A 20,180-nucleotide genomic window follows, 5' to 3' on the forward strand; every position below is an offset into this window, starting at 1 on the left:
CTACCTCACTCTAAGGAGATTAACTGAACTGTTGTACCAGCTAAATGACTCACATGGATAATCATCTTCTGTTAGATTATCATGGTCACTTACCTGTGTTTCTCTCTAACCAGAGTTGCCAGTGATGGTCGGTGCCCCGCCTACCTCCACTGCCACTGCTGATCCACTGCTCTGTTTTATAAATAAACACCTTTTAAGCAATCTCTGTCTGTCTCGCCTCGAATTCTGGGTCCTACCATCTGAGCTCTTTACAGTGAACAAGGAATTACTAAGCCAATTAGTACCTCACAGTTAAGTTGTGAAAATAATGAAGAAAGATCCAGAGTGCATACATGCAAAAAGATATTTATTTCCAAGATTCAAATGTGCTCAGAATACAGTATGAACAATGGTGGTCACCAAAGTGAAATTTAAAGCAGGGCAGGAATTCAAATGTTGCTGAAAAAATGCATCACTAAATGTCCTTATTGATACTAGTGACAGCAATTCCATGATTAGCCCCTACAGTCTAAGTAAAAATGACATTATGTATAGATACAGTATAATGATTAATCTATACCTTTAAAAAACATGGCCTTGATGCTGTGTTCCTTTTGCATTTTTTTTCACATTAATCTTTTCATAGAAGGTAATGGTGAGGATTAACTTGAACTTAGTTTCTGTTGAGTTTTGCAGCAGAGTTAGGCTTTATTACCGTATTTTCACGACTATAAGGCGCATATAAACGTCTTTTTTTCCCCTCAAAATGTGCAGCGCGCCCTATAGTGCGGTGCGCCCTATATGTGTTGTTACTGCGGACGTTTGAGACCACAATGAGAACATTAAAGGGGGAAGTGTGTGCGTGGATTGTGTATAAAAGAACAGGTATGTTCTTTATGCAGAACTCCTCATCTCCTCATTGAGGAGATGATGAAAGAGTGGCTGAGGGAGTTGTATGTAAGGAGACCAGGTGGTTTTTTCCACGCATCACCATCACTGTTAATCTGTGACTCCATGCGTGCCCATCTCACAGCAGATGTGAAAAACATGGTGAAACAAATGACCGTTGTGCTTGCTGTTATTCCGGGAGGTCTGACAAAGGAACTTCAATCGCTCGACATCGGTGTGAACCTGCCGTTCAAAGTAATGCTGCTTTCACACCGGACGCAGCAAAATCGCGTCTGCTGCTTCATTTTTGCTGCTTGTACCAGTTAGTTCTGACGCGCGGCTGAATCAGCTTTGCAGCTTCAGCTGCGCGGTGCAAAAGTGTGTCTGGCGCGTGTTGGGCGGAGCTACTCTATCCTTTCTTTGCCTTGCAGCTATATTTGCTGTGATCAGTGGAAATAAAGTAGTTTTAATATGTTTTAAGGGAGAAAGTCCACCTGAAAACTTAATCATTGCAGTCAGTTCATCCAAATTACTGTCCTGCCTTCTAATATTAGTTCTGTCGGAGCCGCTCAGACCCCCACATACAGCGGTGCGCTGTCAGTAGGAATCCCATTCAACAGCAGCCTCTGGCCGGGTCGCCTCCTCGCTGTTCACCCGGGCAGCTGGTAGGTGTTTTTCATCTAAATAATCTAAACTGCAGGCACCAGGATAATAAAAGCGAACATATTCTGCCAGCAGATTTCTGCATTTTAAGTTAATTAATGCTTCAATAAACTGTTTCAGAGGAGTGATCACAGCGCTCTGTGTCATCAGCGATGTGTCTGTCTCACGGCCAGCTCCCAGGTTTGATTAATACTTTGTAATAAATACATGAATAAAGCACAAACATACTCAGTTTTGCTCCCGCTCTATTTTTAAATACGCAGTAGAGGTATTTCAACGTAGTAGAGGACATGTACCTGTATATAAAACCCGCGCCCTATAGTCCGATGCGCCTTATGTGTGTGTTAAATACAGTAATGGCACACATAACTGAGACTGCGCCTTTTAGTACGGTGCGCCTTATGGTCTTGAAAATACGGTAAGTAGCTGCGTCAAATTCTATTAGTTTTATGGTTCTGCCAGCAGATGGCTTATACATCCATTTATATGTGCAGGGTGTGCTGGGTTCTGTAATTCTATTTAGGTTAAAAAAAGGACATTATGAATAATGTTTTTTTTTTGTCTCTTTGTATAGGCTAATAACATGACTTTGCCTGTTTAAGGTCATAAAACACAAAGGTTCTATATCAGAACTAGCTACATAACTATACACTACAGCTGAAACGTGCTTTGGAATAAGGTCACACCACCTTAAGCAGCTTTGCTACACAAGTTCTTTGGAAGTATATGCCAAGTATCCTTTCCTGGAGTGTGATTTTCCCAGTCTGGTTGAATAGTTGGGTTGTTTAAAGCCATCAATTGACCCAGCCATGAGCATTCAGATAACAAATCCTTCATTATGTCCTCAGTGTTAATGCTTGTGCATTTCTGGTCCAAAACCTATGGAAAATAAAATATTTATCTTTGTGTGTAAGTATCAATAAAAAAAAGATCAAAAACTTTCTGTGAGAAAAAAATGAAGCTTCAAAATATGGTGTAAGTTAACATTAAGTAGTGTATTGGCAGCATTTAAAATGTCTGCAATTAAGAACAAACCTCATAAACATGGTTACGTGTGTGGTACAGAGCCAGCTGAAAATCCTGAGCAGCAGACTGTTTAAGCTGTGTCAACTGAAAAAATAGTTGAAATTAGTAAAACACACATAACCCACTTAAAGACAATAGTGTTCATGAGTTGTACCTTTTGCAAAACTTCATCACTCAGGTTTTCTTCATCAATCAATTTATTCATTTGTTGCCTTAGATCAGACACTTTACTTTTTGCATTTTCAAAAGCATCCTGAAACAGAATTTAGCTTAAATTAGAGAAATCTCCATGAAAAGTACACAGATTGTAATTACACAATACATGTAAGTAGTCATCAAATTGCTTCTGTGTCATTAATATCCAATTGTAAAAGAATAGCAAAAAGCTGATACAAAGGTTTTCAAAGGCTTTGTCATCTATGGTACTTTTTAAATATTTTAAAAATGAGCAAAAGTCATTTTCACACTAATTTTGGATATGTCATTTTAGAGAAGAGGACTGGATATACCAATATCCCATAGTAGGTATAACATTGTGCCCATGAGTGTATAGGAAAGCTTGTGGACGCAAAGAAAACTAGAGAAACATTAAGCTAAATAATGGTAAACCAAAACAGTTTCCAAAGCATACATTTTTGTTTAAGCTTTTAGGTTTATTATACAATTATACTTCCTATTAAACATTTTTTTATAGGTCTATGGCCCATACAAAACATATTTCTTATGTTTTTTGCACAAAATCATTCTTATCATTTAGATAATGAGATTTTATAGACCAAGGCTAGAAACAATGGTTCCCCTCATCTACATTACTGATCCTGAGTCAGACCCAGAAGGGGAAGAAGTGGAGTGTCCAGCACAACCAGCAACAATGCAGCAAGTAATTCCCTAATGGTACGTATGTGCGATTTTGCCACAGGGCAACCACTTAAATACTATATCTGGTCATATATACAATACTAGTTGTGTATATCTTTTTAGTTGCAGTCTAGAATAGGAAAAGTTTAAGTAGGAGATGAAAGGGATGTTTGATTCCTGTGTTCATGGTTGGAAAATGAGTTCACTTTGAGATTCTGGCTCTGATTTTAAGAAGCTATTATCCATGTTTCACTGATCTTTTATATCACTATACACTCAGAAAGTCTCTGAATGCTGGTGAGCAAAGTCTACTTATTATGCTGAGCAAAAGGCTAAAGGTGACAGAGAGTACTGTATGCTGATATTGCTGCCAAACACTGGAATTCCCTGAATCTGAGAACTGTGGACTTATTTACTATATGTCATTTAAAAAGCAGCTTAAATCATTTGTCGGCTGAACTAAAATAAAGATTATTGTATTATAGCATTATGCTACGTTCAGACCGTTCGCAGCAGAAGCAGCAAATATGCGCATGCTGCTTCATTTTTGATGCTGTACAAGTTTAGTTCTGATGGGCAGCTCAAGCATCATTTGCTTTAGCTGCACAGTTGAAAAGTGGGTCTGATTCTCGTTGGGTGGAGCTTTGCCTGTAACAATGATGGATAAAATCGAGAGAGTCGCTTGGCTTATTTTAATGAACGCCCTCGTCAGGGTGCGTCATCGCCATATCTGGATTCACCAGATAATTCAGAGGCTTTCAGTTGTTGAGAGTTTCACCATCTACTCCAGGAACTCAGAGTTGACGAGAATCGCTTCTAGTGCTACCATCGTCTCACTCGAGCCCAGTTTGATGACCTGCTATCCCTCATTGGTGCAGCAACGTCATGTGGTGGAGCTTTTCTCTGATTGGTTGATGTGGCGCATGAAGCAGCAAATGTTGCAGCTGCTGCTTCTGAAGGAATGTCACTCACGTCAGATGCTCAGAAGCTTGTGAGGTGACCTGACTTTGCATGTAAACCAACTGCTTCTGCAGTGTGCGGTCAGAACGTAGCATTATAGCTGTGCAACCATATCTTGTACATTTTCAATACCTATTTTTCCTTTAGTTTGAAGAATTTTATTTTAAATTATTCATCATGATGCATCAGAGGAATCAGTACCTGTATTTTCACTCTAACTGTATCTGGTTTTTCTTTGTTGGACTCTAGGTGCTTTTTGATTGCAGGCCAACGTAACCTCAGGTCATCATACATCTCTTTGAGTCTGGCTTGAGAAACTGGGTTGTACAGGCTCTCAGTTTGTCCAGTCTTTATTGAAAGAGCAACCTCCTTTGCGACTCTAAAAAAGGAGAAGAAAAAGTAAAAACAAAAAACACTGCCACATCCAGATCTTATTATTCTTATTTAATACTCAAAAATATGTAGTACTTGTCTTTTAAGGATGAAATGTCTTCCTTTAATTTCTTTATTGCCTCTCTGTACGTTAAAATAAGATGAGTGTTAGTTAAAATGAAGATTCATATAATTAATATACATGTAGCAGGCAGCTTGTATTTGGGTTAGTAAAAAGAAGGAAAGAGATATAAATGCTTTTTGAATAACCGGAAAAAGATGTTTTAAAAATATGTCTGTCAATGACTATAATCTATTAATAATTTTAATACATGCATTTAAAACATTTACATTAGCTTTCACATATACATCTATTAATTAGATGTAATGCCCTGTAACAGGATACATCTTCAATAAACTGTGATGAAGATATAATAACTCTTTATACCACCAAAGAAAAAAAACACAAATTTCCCTTGGACTGAAATGTTCTATTTTCCCTCCCAATTTCAATAACAGGCCAATAAATGTCAGTATTTGACAAGTTAAGAATGAAAAAGTGTTGCAATGGAGAGTCTTAGAAAGAAGGGTTTTCTTCATTAAATATTCTTAGCAAAGATAAACAAAGTAATGTGGATTGCCAATTAAATGTTCTAAGAATCTCTAAATTAAAAAGTGTAACTGATTTTTTTTAGGTGTTTTTCTTTTTTATTTCAAATATATTTCTAAATATGTTTCAGTCAGGTTCATACCAGGAAAGTAACCAGTTTAAATGAAATAAGTAGTTTCTTATAAAAATTAACTGTGGCAAACTAAAAATAAAAAAGACAGAGCCTCGTGAGAAACATTTAACAAAATACATACAGTGTTTTCAGCCTATATGCAAAATGGTGACTATGTTTGGATAGAATTCACAATACATTTGAACTTATGTTGAAAAATAGTAGAGTTGTTTTGCACAATACCTGCAAACATTTCTAATGCAACCTTAATATTAGATCCCTACTCATGAGTGTACAGTATGGGAACTAATTTGCATATGAATACAGATGGTTGATTACCTTGAACTGATTATTACAGGCAACTTTCAAGTTTACAGTGTGTTAAAGAAATTTGACCTGTTTGCTCTGTTTGTTAAATGTTAACCCTAAACTGTGAATAGGGGCTATTGAAAACTGAGTTGTTTCAGATAAAATAGCTATTAATATATTTTGGCTGTGTTGTTTTGTCATAGTGATCAAAATTAACAAATAAACATTCAATAAAATTTTGTTTTTAAGAAACATTTGTAAATCTGAGTAGGGTCCTCCCACCAAAGTGATCTAAGACTGGTACAGTATTACAACTCACATTTAGTCAAAAGCTAAGTTAATAACTCAAATGAGTCTTCAATTTTTGACATGATACAGAATCACAATCTCTGAGTTATGGACAAAATTGTGACAGAATTAAGGAAACAAAGACAAAAAGTAAAAAAAAAAAAAAAACTTACTTCAGTTCCTTGTTTTCTTTTTTTATTTCAGCAGTTTTTCGGTCCTTTCTTGCTTTAGATCTTAAATACATTACATACTGGTTAATTGCGTTTTAAAATTCTGATGTAGTCATCTACTCTACATCAACATGTTAACCCAACCAGAAAATATGAGTCAGAACTTAATCACAGAAAACAGTTTATCCTCTCCATTTCTAGAGCTTAACTTAAAGCTAATCTGGTCCATACCAAGATCTACAATCAATTCAATCTCTTTTAGTTTTTACAAAAATACACAAGAGATTCCTCTCTGCCAACATTTAATAGCCAAACATGAAGCCATAATGTAAAAGCTGTGTGAATTTAAGAACGATTGCAGCAGCCAAATATGTTAAATAACAGTACAGGATTATTGAACACAGCAGTCTTGAGTTGATGTGAGTGACAACAACATGGCCACAAAGACAGACAGAGGTCGTAGTGTTAGAAAACAATTTTTCGGTAACCATTGGTCTGGAGAGGGTCATTAGGACATTTCCAGACATATTGAAGTTAATTATCCGAAATGTTTTTCCCATATGGAAAACATTTAAGAAAGCTGCCCATTTTTTCCATCTAAAACAAGGTCACCACGCAATGCTCAGAGAAATGTCACAAAATATCATAACTCTATCAGCATTTTCACATTCTTGGCTGGAGATTTAAAATAAGAACAAACAAGTAGTATGGAACAATCTTTTTTTTTCTGATCAGTGAGAGCGAAGAACAGATGTGTGTCCATTATGCAGAGCTACATTTATGAAGACAACCAAAATATGTAAAGGCCAAAAAATATTTTTAGATGTTCTGTTTGACAGCTGAAGTTAAGACCAAACTTGGATTAGCAATGAGAAAATGATTAAAAAGGTAAAAGAATTTAAATTAAATGGGGGAAAAAAACGTCTGGCCAAAAAAAAGTCTATACAAAGTTTATAAAAGCTCAATGTTTGTTAATTAAATTTGGACAGTGTGAAATCTTCTATTTTTTTTTTTTTTTTTTTTTGGTTTCTTAGTATGAGTTGGACCAGTAAATATTCACTATGTTAAAGCACAATGTTACAGTATGCTGATATAATTTAGATTGTGTAAAAAATGTTACTAAATGTAAACCTTCAATCACCTTGTTTATCTATATTTTTATTATTCATACATTTTTTAAGCAGGCCAACAAAAAGTTTCTTACATAATATCAGAAGGCTTCAGGTTACCACATCTGTAAAATAAACAAAAAACAAAACAATGAGCAGTGTTTTCTATTTTGTATCAAACCAATGAGGAACTTTATCATAGTCAGTGTACTTCTTGAAAATTTTTGACAGACATCCAAGATATCGCAGTCAAAATGGCTTACATAGGACTTAACAATACTTTGAGAACTGAATCAAATACAGATAGTGTCTCTTTTATGCTTAAGTTAATCTATATATAAAAAGTGATTAAAGCATGCATTTGTGAATGTATCTTAAATATACATCAAAACACCACAAAGCTGAACTTGGACAATATGGTAATACATACACATGTTGATCCTGCCCTTCATCAGGCCTCTCTGATTTGCGATCAAATTGGTCTTCTATGTACCTGTTAAATGAAACAAGAAATAGTTGAAGAAGAAGAATAAAATTTTAATCAAAATATGATACAACAAAAACCATTTACTTCCTACAGTTCTGCAGATTGGGTTTGTCACCAAGTACCAAACGGAAACCAACTGCATCATGGTTCCAAATGTATACTAGATTTCCCTTGAAGGACACTGCTTCTTTTTCTATAGAAAGTGCAGCTTTCTGGGGTCTGAAGGTTTCTTATACACATTTTTACCCTACTGTCACCTATATAAATGCTTTTTGAATAACCTGAAAAAGTTAAAAATATGTCTATCAATGACTATAATCTATTAATAATTTTAATACATACATTTTAAACATTTACATTAGCTTTCACATATACATCTATTAATTAGATGTAATGCCCTGTAACAGGATACATCTTCAATAAACTGTGATGAAGAAATAATAACTCTTTATACCACCAAAGAAAAACAAACTCAAATTTTCCTTAGACTGAAATTTTCTATTTTTCCTTCCAATTTCAATAACAGGCAAGTTTTGAATGAAAATGTGTTACAATAGAGTCTTAGAAAGAAGGGTTTTCTTTATTAAATATTCTTAGCAAACATAAACAAAGTAATGTGGATTACCAATTCAATGTTCTAAGAATCTCTAAATTAAAAGTTTAACTGATTTTTTCTATTGAAAACTGAGTTGTTTCAGATAAAATATATATTAATATCTTCTGGATGTTGTTGTTTTGTCATGGTGATCAAAATTAACACATAAACATTCAATAACATTTTGTTTATAAGAAACATTTGTAAATCTGAATAGGGTCCTCTCACCAATATGTTCTAAGACTGGTATTACAACTCACATTTAGTCAAAATCTAGGTTAATAACTCAAATCAGTCTTCAATTATTGACATGATACAGAATCACAATCTCTGAGTTATGGACAAAATTGTGTCAGAATTAAGGAAACAAAGACAAAAAGTAAAAAAAAAAAAAAAACTTACTTCAGTTCCTTGTTTTCTTTTTTTATTTCAGCAGTTTTTCGGTCCTTTCTTGCTTTAGATCTTAAATACATTACACACTGGTTAATTGCGTTTTAAAATTCTGATGTAGTCATCTACTCTACATCAACATGTTAACCCAACCAGAAAATATGAGTCAGAACTTAATCACAGAAAACAGTTTATCCTATTCATTTCTAGAGCTTAACTTAAAGCTATTCTGGTCCATACCAAGATCTACAATCAAGTCAATCTCTTTTAGTTTTTACAAAAATACACAACAGATTCCTCTCTGCCAACATTTAATAGCCAAACATGAAGCCATAATGTAAAAGCTGTGTGAATTTAAGAACAATTGCAGCAGCCAAGTGTATTCAGTAACTATACAGGATTATTGAACACAGCAGTCTTGAGTTGATGTGAGTGACAACAACATTGCCACAAAGACAGACAGGGGTCATAATGTTAGAAAACAATTGTTTGGTGACCATCAATCTGGAGAGGGTCATTAGGACATTTCCATACATATTGAAGTTAATTATCCGAAATATCTTTCCCATATGGAAAACATTTAGGAAAGCTGCCCATTTTTTTCCATCTAAAACAAGGTCACCATGCAATGCTCAGAGAAATGTCACGTTTTCACATTTTTGGCTAGAGATTTAAAATAAGAACAAACAAGTAGTATGGAACAATCTTTTTTTTCCGATCAGTGAGAGCGAAGAACAGATGTGTGTCCATTATGCATAGCTACATTTATGAAGACAACCAAAAATATGTAAAGCCCAAAAAACATTTTTAGATGTTCTGTTTGACAGCTGAAGTTAAGACCAAACTTGGATTAGCAATGGGAAAATGATTAGAAATGTAAAATAATTTAAATTAAATGGTGGAAAAAAACTTCTGGCCAAAAAAAAAGTCTATACAAAGTTTATAAAAGCTCAATGTTTGTTAATTAAATTTGGACAGTGTGAAATCTTCTATTTTTTTTTTTTTTTTTTTTTTGGTTTCTTAGTATGAGTTGGACCAGTAAATATTCACTATGTTAAAGCACAATGTTACAGTATGCTGATATAATTTAGATTGTGTAAAAAATGTTACTAAATGTAAACCTTCAATCACCTTGTTTATCTATATTTTTATTATTCATACATTTTTTAAGCAGGCCAACAAAAAGTTTCTTACATAATATCAGAAGGCTTCAGGTTACCACATCTGTAAAATAAACAAAAAACAAAACAATGAGCAGTGTTTTCTATTTTGTATCAAACCAATGAGGAACTTTATCATAGTCAGTGTACTTCTTGAAAATTTTTGACAGACATCCAAGATATCGCAGTCAAAATGGCTTACATAGGACTTAACAATACTTTGAGAACTGAATCAAATACAGATAGTGTCTCTTTTATGCTTAAGTTAATCTATATATAAAAAGTGATTAAAGCATGCATTTGTGAATGTATCTTAAATATACATCAAAACACCACAAAGCTGAACTTGGACAATATGGTAATACATACACATGTTGATCCTGCCCTTCATCAGGCCTCTCTGATTTGCGATCAAATTGGTCTTCTATGTACCTGTTAAATGAAACAAGAAATAGTTGAAGAAGAAGAATAAAATTTTAATCAAAATATGATACAACAAAAACCATTTACTTCCTACAGTTCTGCAGATTGGGTTTGTCACCAAGTACCAAACGGAAACCAACTGCATCATGGTTCCAAATGTATACTAGATTTCCCTTGAAGGACACTGCTTCTTTTTCTATAGAAAGTGCAGCTTTCTGGGGTCTGAAGGTTTCTTATACACATTTTTACCCTACTGTCACCTATATAAATGCTTTTTGAATAACCTGAAAAAGTTAAAAATATGTCTATCAATGACTATAATCTATTAATAATTTTAATACATACATTTTAAACATTTACATTAGCTTTCACATATACATCTATTAATTAGATGTAATGCCCTGTAACAGGATACATCTTCAATAAACTGTGATGAAGACATAATAACTCTTTATACCACCAAAGAAAAACAAACTCAAATTTTCCTTAGACTGAAATTTTCTATTTTTCCTTCCAATTTCAATAACAGGCAAGTTTTGAATGAAAATGTGTTACAATAGAGTCTTAGAAAGAAGGGTTTTCTTTATTAAATATTCTTAGCAAACATAAACAAAGTAATGTGGATTACCAATTCAATGTTCTAAGAATCTCTAAATTAAAAGTTTAACTGATTTTTTCTATTGAAAACTGAGTTGTTTCAGATAAAATATATATTAATATCTTCTGGATGTTGTTGTTTTGTCATGGTGATCAAAATTAACACATAAACATTCAATAACATTTTGTTTATAAGAAACATTTGTAAATCTGAATAGGGTCCTCTCACCAATATGTTCTAAGACTGGTATTACAACTCACATTTAGTCAAAATCTAAGTTAATAACTCAAATCAGTCTTCAATTATTGACATGATACAGAATCACAATCTCTGAGTTATGGACAAAATTGTGTCAGAATTAAGGAAACAAAGACAAAAAGTAAAAAAAAAAAAAACTTACTTCAGTTCCTTGTTTTCTTTTTTTATTTCAGCAGTTTTTCGGTCCTTTCTTGCTTTAGATCTTAAATACATTACACACTGGTTAATTGCGTTTTAAAATTCTGATGTAGTCATCTACTCTACATCAACATGTTAACCCAACCAGAAAATATGAGTCAGAACTTAATCACAGAAAACAGTTTATCCTCTCCATTTCTAGAGCTTAACTTAAAGCTAATCTGGTCCATACCAAGATCTACAATCAATTCAATCTCTTTTAGTTTTTACAAAAATACACAACAGATTCCTCTCTGCCAACATTTAATAGCCAAACATGAAGCCATAATGTAAAAGCTGTGTGAATTTAAGAACAATTGCAGCAGCCAAGTGTATTCAGTAACTATACAGGATTATTGAACACAGCAGTCTTGAGTTGATGTGAGTGACAACAACATTGCCACAAAGACAGACAGGGGTCATAATGTTAGAAAACAATTGTTTGGTGACCATCAATCTGGAGAGGGTCATTAGGACATTTCCATACATATTGAAGTTAATTATCCGAAATATCTTTCCCATATGGAAAACATTTAGGAAAGCTGCCCATTTTTTTCCATCTAAAACAAGGTCACCATGCAATGCTCAGAGAAATGTCACGTTTTCACATTTTTGGCTAGAGATTTAAAATAAGAACAAACAAGTAGTATGGAACAATCTTTTTTTTCCGATCAGTGAGAGCGAAGAACAGATGTGTGTCCATTATGCATAGCTACATTTATGAAGACAACCAAAAATATGTAAAGCCCAAAAAACATTTTTAGATGTTCTGTTTGACAGCTGAAGTTAAGACCAAACTTGGATTAGCAATGGGAAAATGATTAGAAATGTAAAATAATTTAAATTAAATGGTGGAAAAAAACTTCTGGCCAAAAAAAAAGTCTATACAAAGTTTATAAAAGCTCAATGTTTGTTAATTAAATTTGGACAGTGTGAAATCTTCTATTTTTTTTTTTTTTTTTTTTTTGGTTTCTTAGTATGAGTTGGACCAGTAAATATTCACTATGTTAAAGCACAATGTTACAGTATGCTGATATAATTTAGATTGTGTAAAAAATGTTACTAAATGTAAACCTTCAATCACCTTGTTTATCTATGTTTTTATTATTCATACATTTTTTAAGCAGGCCAACAAAAAGTTTCTTACATAATATCAGAAGGCTTCAGGTTACCACATCTGTAAAATAAACAAAAAACAAAACAATGAGCAGTGTTTTCTATTTTGTATCAAACCAATGAGGAACTTTATCATAGTCAGTGTACTTCTTGAAAATTTTTGACAGACATCCAAGATATCGCAGTCAAAATGGCTTACATAGGACTTAACAATACTTTGAGAACTGAATCAAATACAGATAGTGTCTCTTTTATGCTTAAGTTAATCTATATATAAAAAGTGATTAAAGCATGCATTTGTGAATGTATCTTAAATATACATCAAAACACCACAAAGCTGAACTTGGACAATATGGTAATACATACACATGTTGATCCTGCCCTTCATCAGGCCTCTCTGATTTGCGATCAAATTGGTCTTCTATGTACCTGTTAAATGAAACAAGAAATAGTTGAAGAAGAAGAATAAAATTTTAATCAAAATATGATACAACAAAAACCATTTACTTCCTACAGTCCTGCAGATTGGGTTTGTCACCAAGTACCAAACGGAAACCAACTGCATCATGGTTCCAAATGTATGCTAGATTTCCCTTGAAGGACACTGCTTCTTTTTCTATAGAAAGTGCAGCTTTCTGGGGTCTGAAGGTTTCTTATACACATTTTTACCCTACTGTCACCTATATAAATGCTTTTTGAATAACCTGAAAAAGTTAAAAAATATGTCTATCAATGACTATAATCTATTAATAATTTTAATACATACATTTTAAACATTTACATTAGCTTTCACATATACATCTATTAATTAGATGTAATGCCCTGTAACAGGATACATCTTCAATAAACTGTGATGAAGACATAATAACTCTTTATACCACCAAAGAAAACCAAACTCAAATTTTCCTTAGACTGAAATTTTCTATTTTCCCTTCCAATTTCAATAACAGGCAAGTTTTGAGTGAAAATGTGTTACAATAGAGTCTTAGAAAGAAGGGTTTTCTTTATTAAATATTTTTAGCAAACATAAACAAAGTAATGGGGATTACCAATTCAATGTTCTAAGAATCTCTAAATTAAAAATTTAACTTTTTTTTTTCTATTGAAAACTGAGTTGTTTCAGATAAAATATATATTAATATCTTCTGGATGTTATTGTTTTGTAATGGTGATCAAAATGAACACATAAACATTCAATAATATTTTGTTTATAAGAAACATTTGTAAATCTGAATAGGGTTCTCTCACCAATATGTTCTAAGACTGGTATTACAACTCACATTAAGTCAAAATCTAAGTGAATAACTAAAATGTGTCTTTAATATTTGACATGATACAGAATCAAAATCTCTGAGTTATGAACAAAATTGTGACAGAATTAAGGAAACAAAGGCAAAAAGTAAAAAAAAAAAAAAACTTACTTCAGTTCCTTGTTTTCTTTTTTTATTTCCGCAGTTTTTCGGTCCTTTCTTGCTTTAGATCTTTAATACATTACATACTGGTTAATTGCGTTTTAAAATTCTGATGTAGTCATCTAGTCTACATCAACATGTTAACCAAACCAGAAAATATAAGTCTGAACTTAATCACAGAAAACAGTTTATCCTCTTCATTTCTAGAGCTTAACTTAAAGCTAGCCTGGTCCATACCAAGATCTACAATCAATTCAATCTCTTTTAGTTTTTACAAAAATACACAAGAGATTCCTCTCTGCCAACATTTAATAGCCAAACATGAAGCCATAATGTAAAAGCTGTGTGAATTTAAGAACGATTGCAGCAGCCAAGTGTATTCAGTAACTATACAGGATTATTGAACACAGCAGTCTTGAGTTGATGTGAGTGACAACAACATGGCCACAAAGACAGACAGGGGTCATAATGTTAGAAAACAATTGTTTGGTGACCATCGATCTGGAGAGGGTCATTAGGACATTTCCATACATATTGAAGTTAATTATCCAAAATATTTTTCCCATATGGAAAACATTTAAGAAAGCTGCCCATTTTTTCCATCTAAAACAAGGGCACCATGCAATGCTCAGAGAAATGTCACGTTTTCACATTTTCAGCTAGAGATTTAAAATAAGAACAAACAAGTAGTATGAAAATAAAAAAGCTTGCTGAAACAATCTTTTAAGATTGTTTCAGCAAGCTTGTTTCATTTTCAGCAAGATTGTTCTTTTAATCTTAAGAACAGATGTGTGTCCATTATGCACAGCTACATTTATGAAGACAACCAAAATATGTAAAGCCCAAAAAACACTTTTAGATGTTCTGTTTGACAGCTGAAGTTAAGACCAAACTTGGATTAGCAATGGGAAAATTATTAAAGATGTTGAAGAATTAAAATAAATGGGGGGAAAATGACCAATAAAAAGTCTATACAAATTTAATAAAAGCTCAATTTTGTTAATTAAATATGGACAGTGTCGAATCTTCTATTTTTTTTTTTTTTTGTTTTGGTTTCTTAGTATGAGTTGGACCAGTAAATATTCACTATGTTAAAGCACAATGTTACAGTATGCTGATATAATTGAGATTGTGTAAAAAATGTTACTAAATGTAAACCTTCAAACACCTTGTCTATCTGGATTATTATTATTGATACATTTTTCAAACAGGCCAATAAAAAGTTTCTTACATAATATCAGAACGCTTCACGTTATGAAATCTGTAAAATAAACAAAAAACAAAAAAAAACAATGAGCAGTGTTTTCTATTTTGTATCAAACCAATGAGGAACTTTATCATATTCAGTGAACTTTAAAAATTTTGACAGACATCCAAGATATCGCAGTCAAAATGGCTTACATAGGACGTAACAGTTCTTTGAGAACTGAATCAAATACAGATAGTGTCTCTTTTATGCTTAAGTTAATCTATATATAAAAAGTGATTAAAGCATGCATTTGTGAATGTATCTTAAATATACATCAAAACACCACAAAGCTGAACTTGGACAATATGGTAATACATACACATGTTGATCCTGCCCTTCATCAGGCCTCTCTGATTTGCGATCAAATTGGTTTGCTCTGTACCTGTTAAATGAAACAAGAAATCGTTGAAGAAGAAGAATAAAATCAAAATATGATACAACAAAAACCATTTACTTCCTACAGTCCTGCAGACTGGGTTTGTCACCAAGTACCAAAAGGAAACCAACTGCATCATGTTTCCAAATGTATGCTAGATTTCCCTAGAAGGACACTGCTTCTTTTTCTATAGAAATCGCAGCTTTCTGGGGTCTGAAGGTTTCTTATACACATTTTTACCCTACTGTCACCCATCCTTGATACAGTTAAACCTATAAATATCTTACGTATGTCACATCATGTTTGGTTGTTAGTAGTATTGCAAGTCATTGTAATATTTACCTGTGATTGATTGCATGAATGTCAAAGTTAAATCATAATTAATCAATGATTTTTTTCCCCTCATATTTCTAAATATGTTCCATTTTCCTCGACAGAACATGTTTGTGTTTCTTTAGGCATCAGGCTGGAAAAATATTCTTATTTTATGTAAATGTTGTTTATTATAATTGCAGCAATACCAAACATGATAATTATCGAGAGTATTCTAAGACAATAATAATCTATAAGGGTACTTTGATTGAAAAAACAGCAGGATATTCTTGTGCTTCATACTTCTTAAAAAGATAACTTTGTTTATCTGTCATGGTGGAAAATGAACATCGAAAAATTTTTCATATGGGATTAAAACAAGGAAACAAATAAAGTAAAACTGAGGATTAATATTTAACTTCGAATCAGTGCCCCAAGTTCTATGTGTTTAATGTTTCATTGTAATGAAAAATGTAAAAAAAAATAAAAAAATAAAAAAGATTGGTAATAATAATTAATAAACAATAATCAATTAGGACTAACCTTTAAGGAGCTGTTTAAATAAGATTTATGTTTGTGCTGTTTTCTCATGTTTTCTTTTTTAATGCACACATCTATCACATCACAAAGGTCTAACTTTACAGAAGGAAAACAATCTTAGAATGTTTGCTTTGTTTCTCTCCCTTTCTGTGTTTCAGTTAAACTTTTCCTAGGTATTTTCACTTTTCCAGGGCTTACTTTCACTTATACATGGGCTTGGTATGGTGTAGCCCTTTTAAGATTAACCCAGGATTGGTAAAGAGACTAAGTTCTCTGCAAAAACAAATCACACAATACATTGGGCCTCCAGCAGTGGCAGTGACTTGGGAAGTCATAGATATGTTATTTTTATATTCCTTATCTTTTGCAAAAAGTAGTTTCAAGATTCTGTGGTGGTCTTTTGTAACAGATTAAAATGTAAATACAGTATATGTAAAATACAAAACAGTCAATTGCCAACATTAAAGCAAAATGTCTGGTTAAATCCTTTGTGGTATGTACATGATTATGAACTATGTACATTAATAAACAACTAGGGCAACCTGTGATTTTTTTGTACAGTATGTGATTGATAATTTCACTTGCTTTAAATAATAAAACATTTTGGACAGGCTTTGATATCTTACCTTGCCTGCAAGCTGTACTATTTTGGAGTTAATAAGCAAAGATAAACCCATCTTGTTCTACACCAGCCTAAATTGTTCAGTTCTGAAGAAAAATAGTTTGACCCATCACGCTGCAGTATTATGGTTTGGGGTTTGACATATAACTCTGATGAAAGCAAGAGGTGGTGACCCACATCTAATAGTATTGCTTTGCCTGATCAGCTCAAAAGCTGAGCGGCCCTCCTTTTCCCCAAATGATTTTATGAAAGCAGTCCCAGATTAATAATGTGACCTAAACTTGAGAGCTACACATTACCATTCTGGCTTGCCAGTTTATCATTAAACATCCTCGATTACTTAACATACACTTAAAAAGGGTCGGTGAAGTGCATCCCATCACAAGTTTTATTTCACTTCTAAATATTCACGTGTAAATGTCACTGATATACATGACAGGGTCAGTGAGAGTTTGGCCAATTGGCTCTTTTCTACTTACCTGTTTGCAGGATCTATTGTTTTTCTGTTCTTTAGAAAATTGTGCTCCATGGATTTTGCTGAGGAAAAGTCCTGCATACATGTGATCAGATAAAAGTGAGTCATTTTGGATGAATGACGACACAGTGAAGAATCATTTTTAGCAGCTGTTTTTCTTATTAATCAAAATCAAAAATAATTCTGAATTTAACTTAATGCACTACTTAAATTAAGTTATGGAATAATATTAGAATAGAGGAAAAATCCCTATGAATGCCTAAAATTTACAATTAATGTCAAAGAGGAAAATCGTACGGTATATTCGATGTTTGTATGTAAATCTGTTAATAGATAAACCTAAACATTTAAATCCTTAGAGAACATTTGGTAAAATTTAAGTTCAGTTTGATATAAAATGAATTTGCCATTAAAATGATTTAAGGTCCGCCTGACAATTTTATTTTCCTCATGAAACATTCAAACAAACTGGTCAGGAGTAAGGCTTAGTAAAGTAAAGCTATGTTTTCTTTAACTTAAAATAATCAAATAGATAAAATAATAGGCAATTAACACATTTCAGATTTACAGAGAGTTACAGAGAGTGAGTTTACCTTTTACTTGTCTCTGTGTGTAATCCTCTTTCCTCTAGTGCAGTCTTGTCCTCACTGAGTCTACAGAGTGTCACACCTTTTTTTATTTCAGATTAGGAGTCAAAGGTTGACTTGCTGACTCCACCCTTTAACATTAGTAGAGGTGCTGTGACTCCTGCATTTCACTGCCACAAAGCTGAACAGCTTGAATGTATTAGACATGGGGGACTCTTTCGTCATAGCAATAGATTTTGGTACTGCATATAGTGGACATGCCTTCAGTTTGACTGCCAAGGAAGCTAAAAGTGATATCCATGTAAAGAAGTGGGGAGAAGATGTTGGTCAACAAACTCCAAAGACTCCTACTTGTATCCTCTTCAATGAAAAGGAAGAATTGATCAGTTTTGGGTATAAAGCCCAAACTGACTATTTCAAAATGAAGGGAAAACAAGCCAAAGAATCTTACTTATTTGACTGCTTCAAGATGTCCTTCTACGGTAAAGTAAGTAAAACAAATTTCTTCTTTTTTTTTTTTTTTTTTTTTTTTAGGTACTGCATTTGTTTATGAAGATGCAACGATGAATCAGGACAACACCTTATCCTATATATGAATATTGTTACTCCATGTAGTTGATGTTTTCTTCCACACTGTATGTTGTTACGATAAGGATTCAGCCTCAGACGTGATTGACTTCATGTATTTTATTGTCCAGAATTTCAACAGGAATCTGAAAATCAAAGCAGCCAATGGAAATGCATTACCAGCTTTTAAGGTTTTTACTGAAGCTCTCAGATTCCTTAAAGATGATGCATTACAAACCATTAATGACAGTGCAGCTGGTAAAAAGTTTATAGCCACTGATTTCACCTGGGTGCTGACAGTTCCTGCCATCTGGGATCCTTCAGCTAAACAGTTCATGAGAGAAGCTGCAATGCAGGTAACACATATTCAAAAATCTAATCAAGAAAGGACAGTTGTGAAACATTTTCTTATGCTGTGTATGTTCATATTCCAGGCAGGGATTGTTGAAGAAAGAAATAAAGAAAAACTTATCATTGCTCTGGAACCAGAAGCAGCATCTCTCTGGTGTAAGCAGCTGCCTGCTGAAGGTTTCATAGCAGAACACCAAGGGCAAACCAAACTAGAACAATCTCCAGGAACACAATATATTGTTGTTGACTGTGGAGGTATTGATTTATAATATTTATTTTTTTGCTTATGTACTGTTGCATTGCAGATACATTTTAAATGTATTCTTGTAACTAGAAGATTTCACATTAAGATTTGTTTTGTGTAAACTGTTTTATTTAAAAAAAAAAAATAGCTTAAGCACCTATTTTAGTTTTGTCCAAACACACATTTTTTTTTAGTAGAAAGTTTAGAGAAGATTTTTTTCTAAAGGATTGACTGTCAAATATGTATTAGATTTAGGTTTAAATACTTTATGTCAACGTGAGGTTGGTCAAGGACCCAAATGCTGGGGAAAACACACATGAAGAGCCAACTAAGGACAAGAAACCAGCAATGAGGAATTGCAGAGGTGGTACATATATGGGGAACTGAACAAAGAATGGACTAATGAGCTGATATGGAGCAGGTGTGGATAGAAGTAACTAGAAGGGAGCAAGGGAAAGAAGACAGGCACAAGGTGGCAATAGAGAGTAACTCAAAAAATAAATTGAAACTCCCTTTATTTTTTACAACGAAAGCGAAATTGTACTGTTACAGCAGCAACAGGTTATAGCAGAAGTGGTCACACAATGTGGACCTTAAAATGAGTATAAAAATAACAGAATAAGTAACAGAATTTAAAAAATTAGAAAATAAGTCCTGTACTGTAGAGTGCGCAAAACAGCTTACATTTAATACAAAGTGGTAAATAAATCAAAGATCAACAAACCAGAAAGACACAGATAACTGAAAACTGAAAACGTCGAGAATCAAGAATCCACCTTTCGTATTCCATTTTCAGAGTTTTTTAAAGTGTTTAACAGAGACGTTAGCACCTCGACGTCGGAGTACACAGAGTGAAGCGAAAAGACTACAACTGTGTAAACAGGCCCCATTTCCGTT

General features: G+C 33.2%; 2 protein-coding genes across 3 annotated transcripts; one reads left to right on the forward strand and one right to left on the reverse strand.

Annotated features, from left to right (window-relative positions):
- Positions 1 to 1,897: 1,897 nt before the first annotated feature.
- On the reverse strand, positions 1,898 to 18,192 carry LOC119798381. Of its 2 annotated transcripts, XM_038307823.1 has the most exons (19): positions 18,128 to 18,192; positions 17,539 to 17,609; positions 15,529 to 15,591; positions 15,192 to 15,221; positions 13,970 to 14,029; positions 12,915 to 12,977; positions 12,580 to 12,609; positions 11,398 to 11,457; positions 10,346 to 10,408; positions 10,011 to 10,040; positions 8,829 to 8,888; positions 7,775 to 7,837; positions 7,440 to 7,469; positions 6,239 to 6,298; positions 4,843 to 4,890; positions 4,576 to 4,753; positions 2,711 to 2,809; positions 2,566 to 2,640; positions 1,898 to 2,409 (listed from the first exon to the last, which is right to left on the reverse strand). In XM_038307823.1, exons 2-19 carry the CDS (start codon positions 17,586 to 17,588, stop codon positions 2,221 to 2,223), a joined length of 1,251 nt encoding a protein of 416 aa, XP_038163751.1. In that variant the 5' UTR covers positions 17,589 to 17,609; positions 18,128 to 18,192; the 3' UTR covers positions 1,898 to 2,220. The 2 variants fall into 2 exon arrangements, with proteins under 2 accessions (XP_038163751.1, XP_038163752.1); XM_038307824.1 differs by lacking the exon at positions 11,398 to 11,457.
- Positions 18,193 to 18,297: 105 nt separating this feature from the next.
- LOC119798382 (heat shock 70 kDa protein 12B-like) lies at positions 18,298 to 19,321 on the forward strand. Its single transcript, XM_038307826.1, has 3 exons — positions 18,298 to 18,608; positions 18,820 to 19,044; positions 19,123 to 19,321. Exons 1-3 carry the CDS (start codon positions 18,327 to 18,329, stop codon positions 19,306 to 19,308), a joined length of 693 nt encoding a protein of 230 aa, XP_038163754.1. The 5' UTR covers positions 18,298 to 18,326; the 3' UTR covers positions 19,309 to 19,321.
- The last annotated feature ends 859 nt before the right edge of the window (positions 19,322 to 20,180 follow it).

The sequence above is a fragment of the Cyprinodon tularosa genome, unplaced genomic scaffold (genome assembly GCF_016077235.1).
Source record: "Cyprinodon tularosa strain WSP-4 unplaced genomic scaffold, ASM1607723v1 ctg620, whole genome shotgun sequence".
In the NCBI taxonomy this organism is placed as follows: domain Eukaryota; kingdom Metazoa; phylum Chordata; class Actinopteri; order Cyprinodontiformes; family Cyprinodontidae; genus Cyprinodon; species Cyprinodon tularosa.

Coding starts and splice junctions, on each gene's coding strand:
- LOC119798381 (XM_038307823.1), bottom strand. CDS start 17,588: ATGGAGCACAATTTTCTAAAGAACAGAAAAACAATAGATCCTGCAAAC. Junction 15,222..15,528: donor GAAGGGCAGGATCAACATGT/GTATGTATTACC, acceptor TTTATTTTACAG/ATTTCATAACGTGAAGCGTT. Junction 14,030..15,191: donor GTGAAGCGTTCTGATATTAT/GTAAGAAACTTT, acceptor AATGTATTAAAG/ATCTAAAGCAAGAAAGGACC.
- LOC119798382 (XM_038307826.1), top strand. CDS start 18,327: ATGGGGGACTCTTTCGTCATAGCAATAGATTTTGGTACTGCATATAGT. Junction 18,609..18,819: donor AGATGTCCTTCTACGGTAAA/GTAAGTAAAACA, acceptor TTTATTGTCCAG/AATTTCAACAGGAATCTGAA. Junction 19,045..19,122: donor TGAGAGAAGCTGCAATGCAG/GTAACACATATT, acceptor TTCATATTCCAG/GCAGGGATTGTTGAAGAAAG.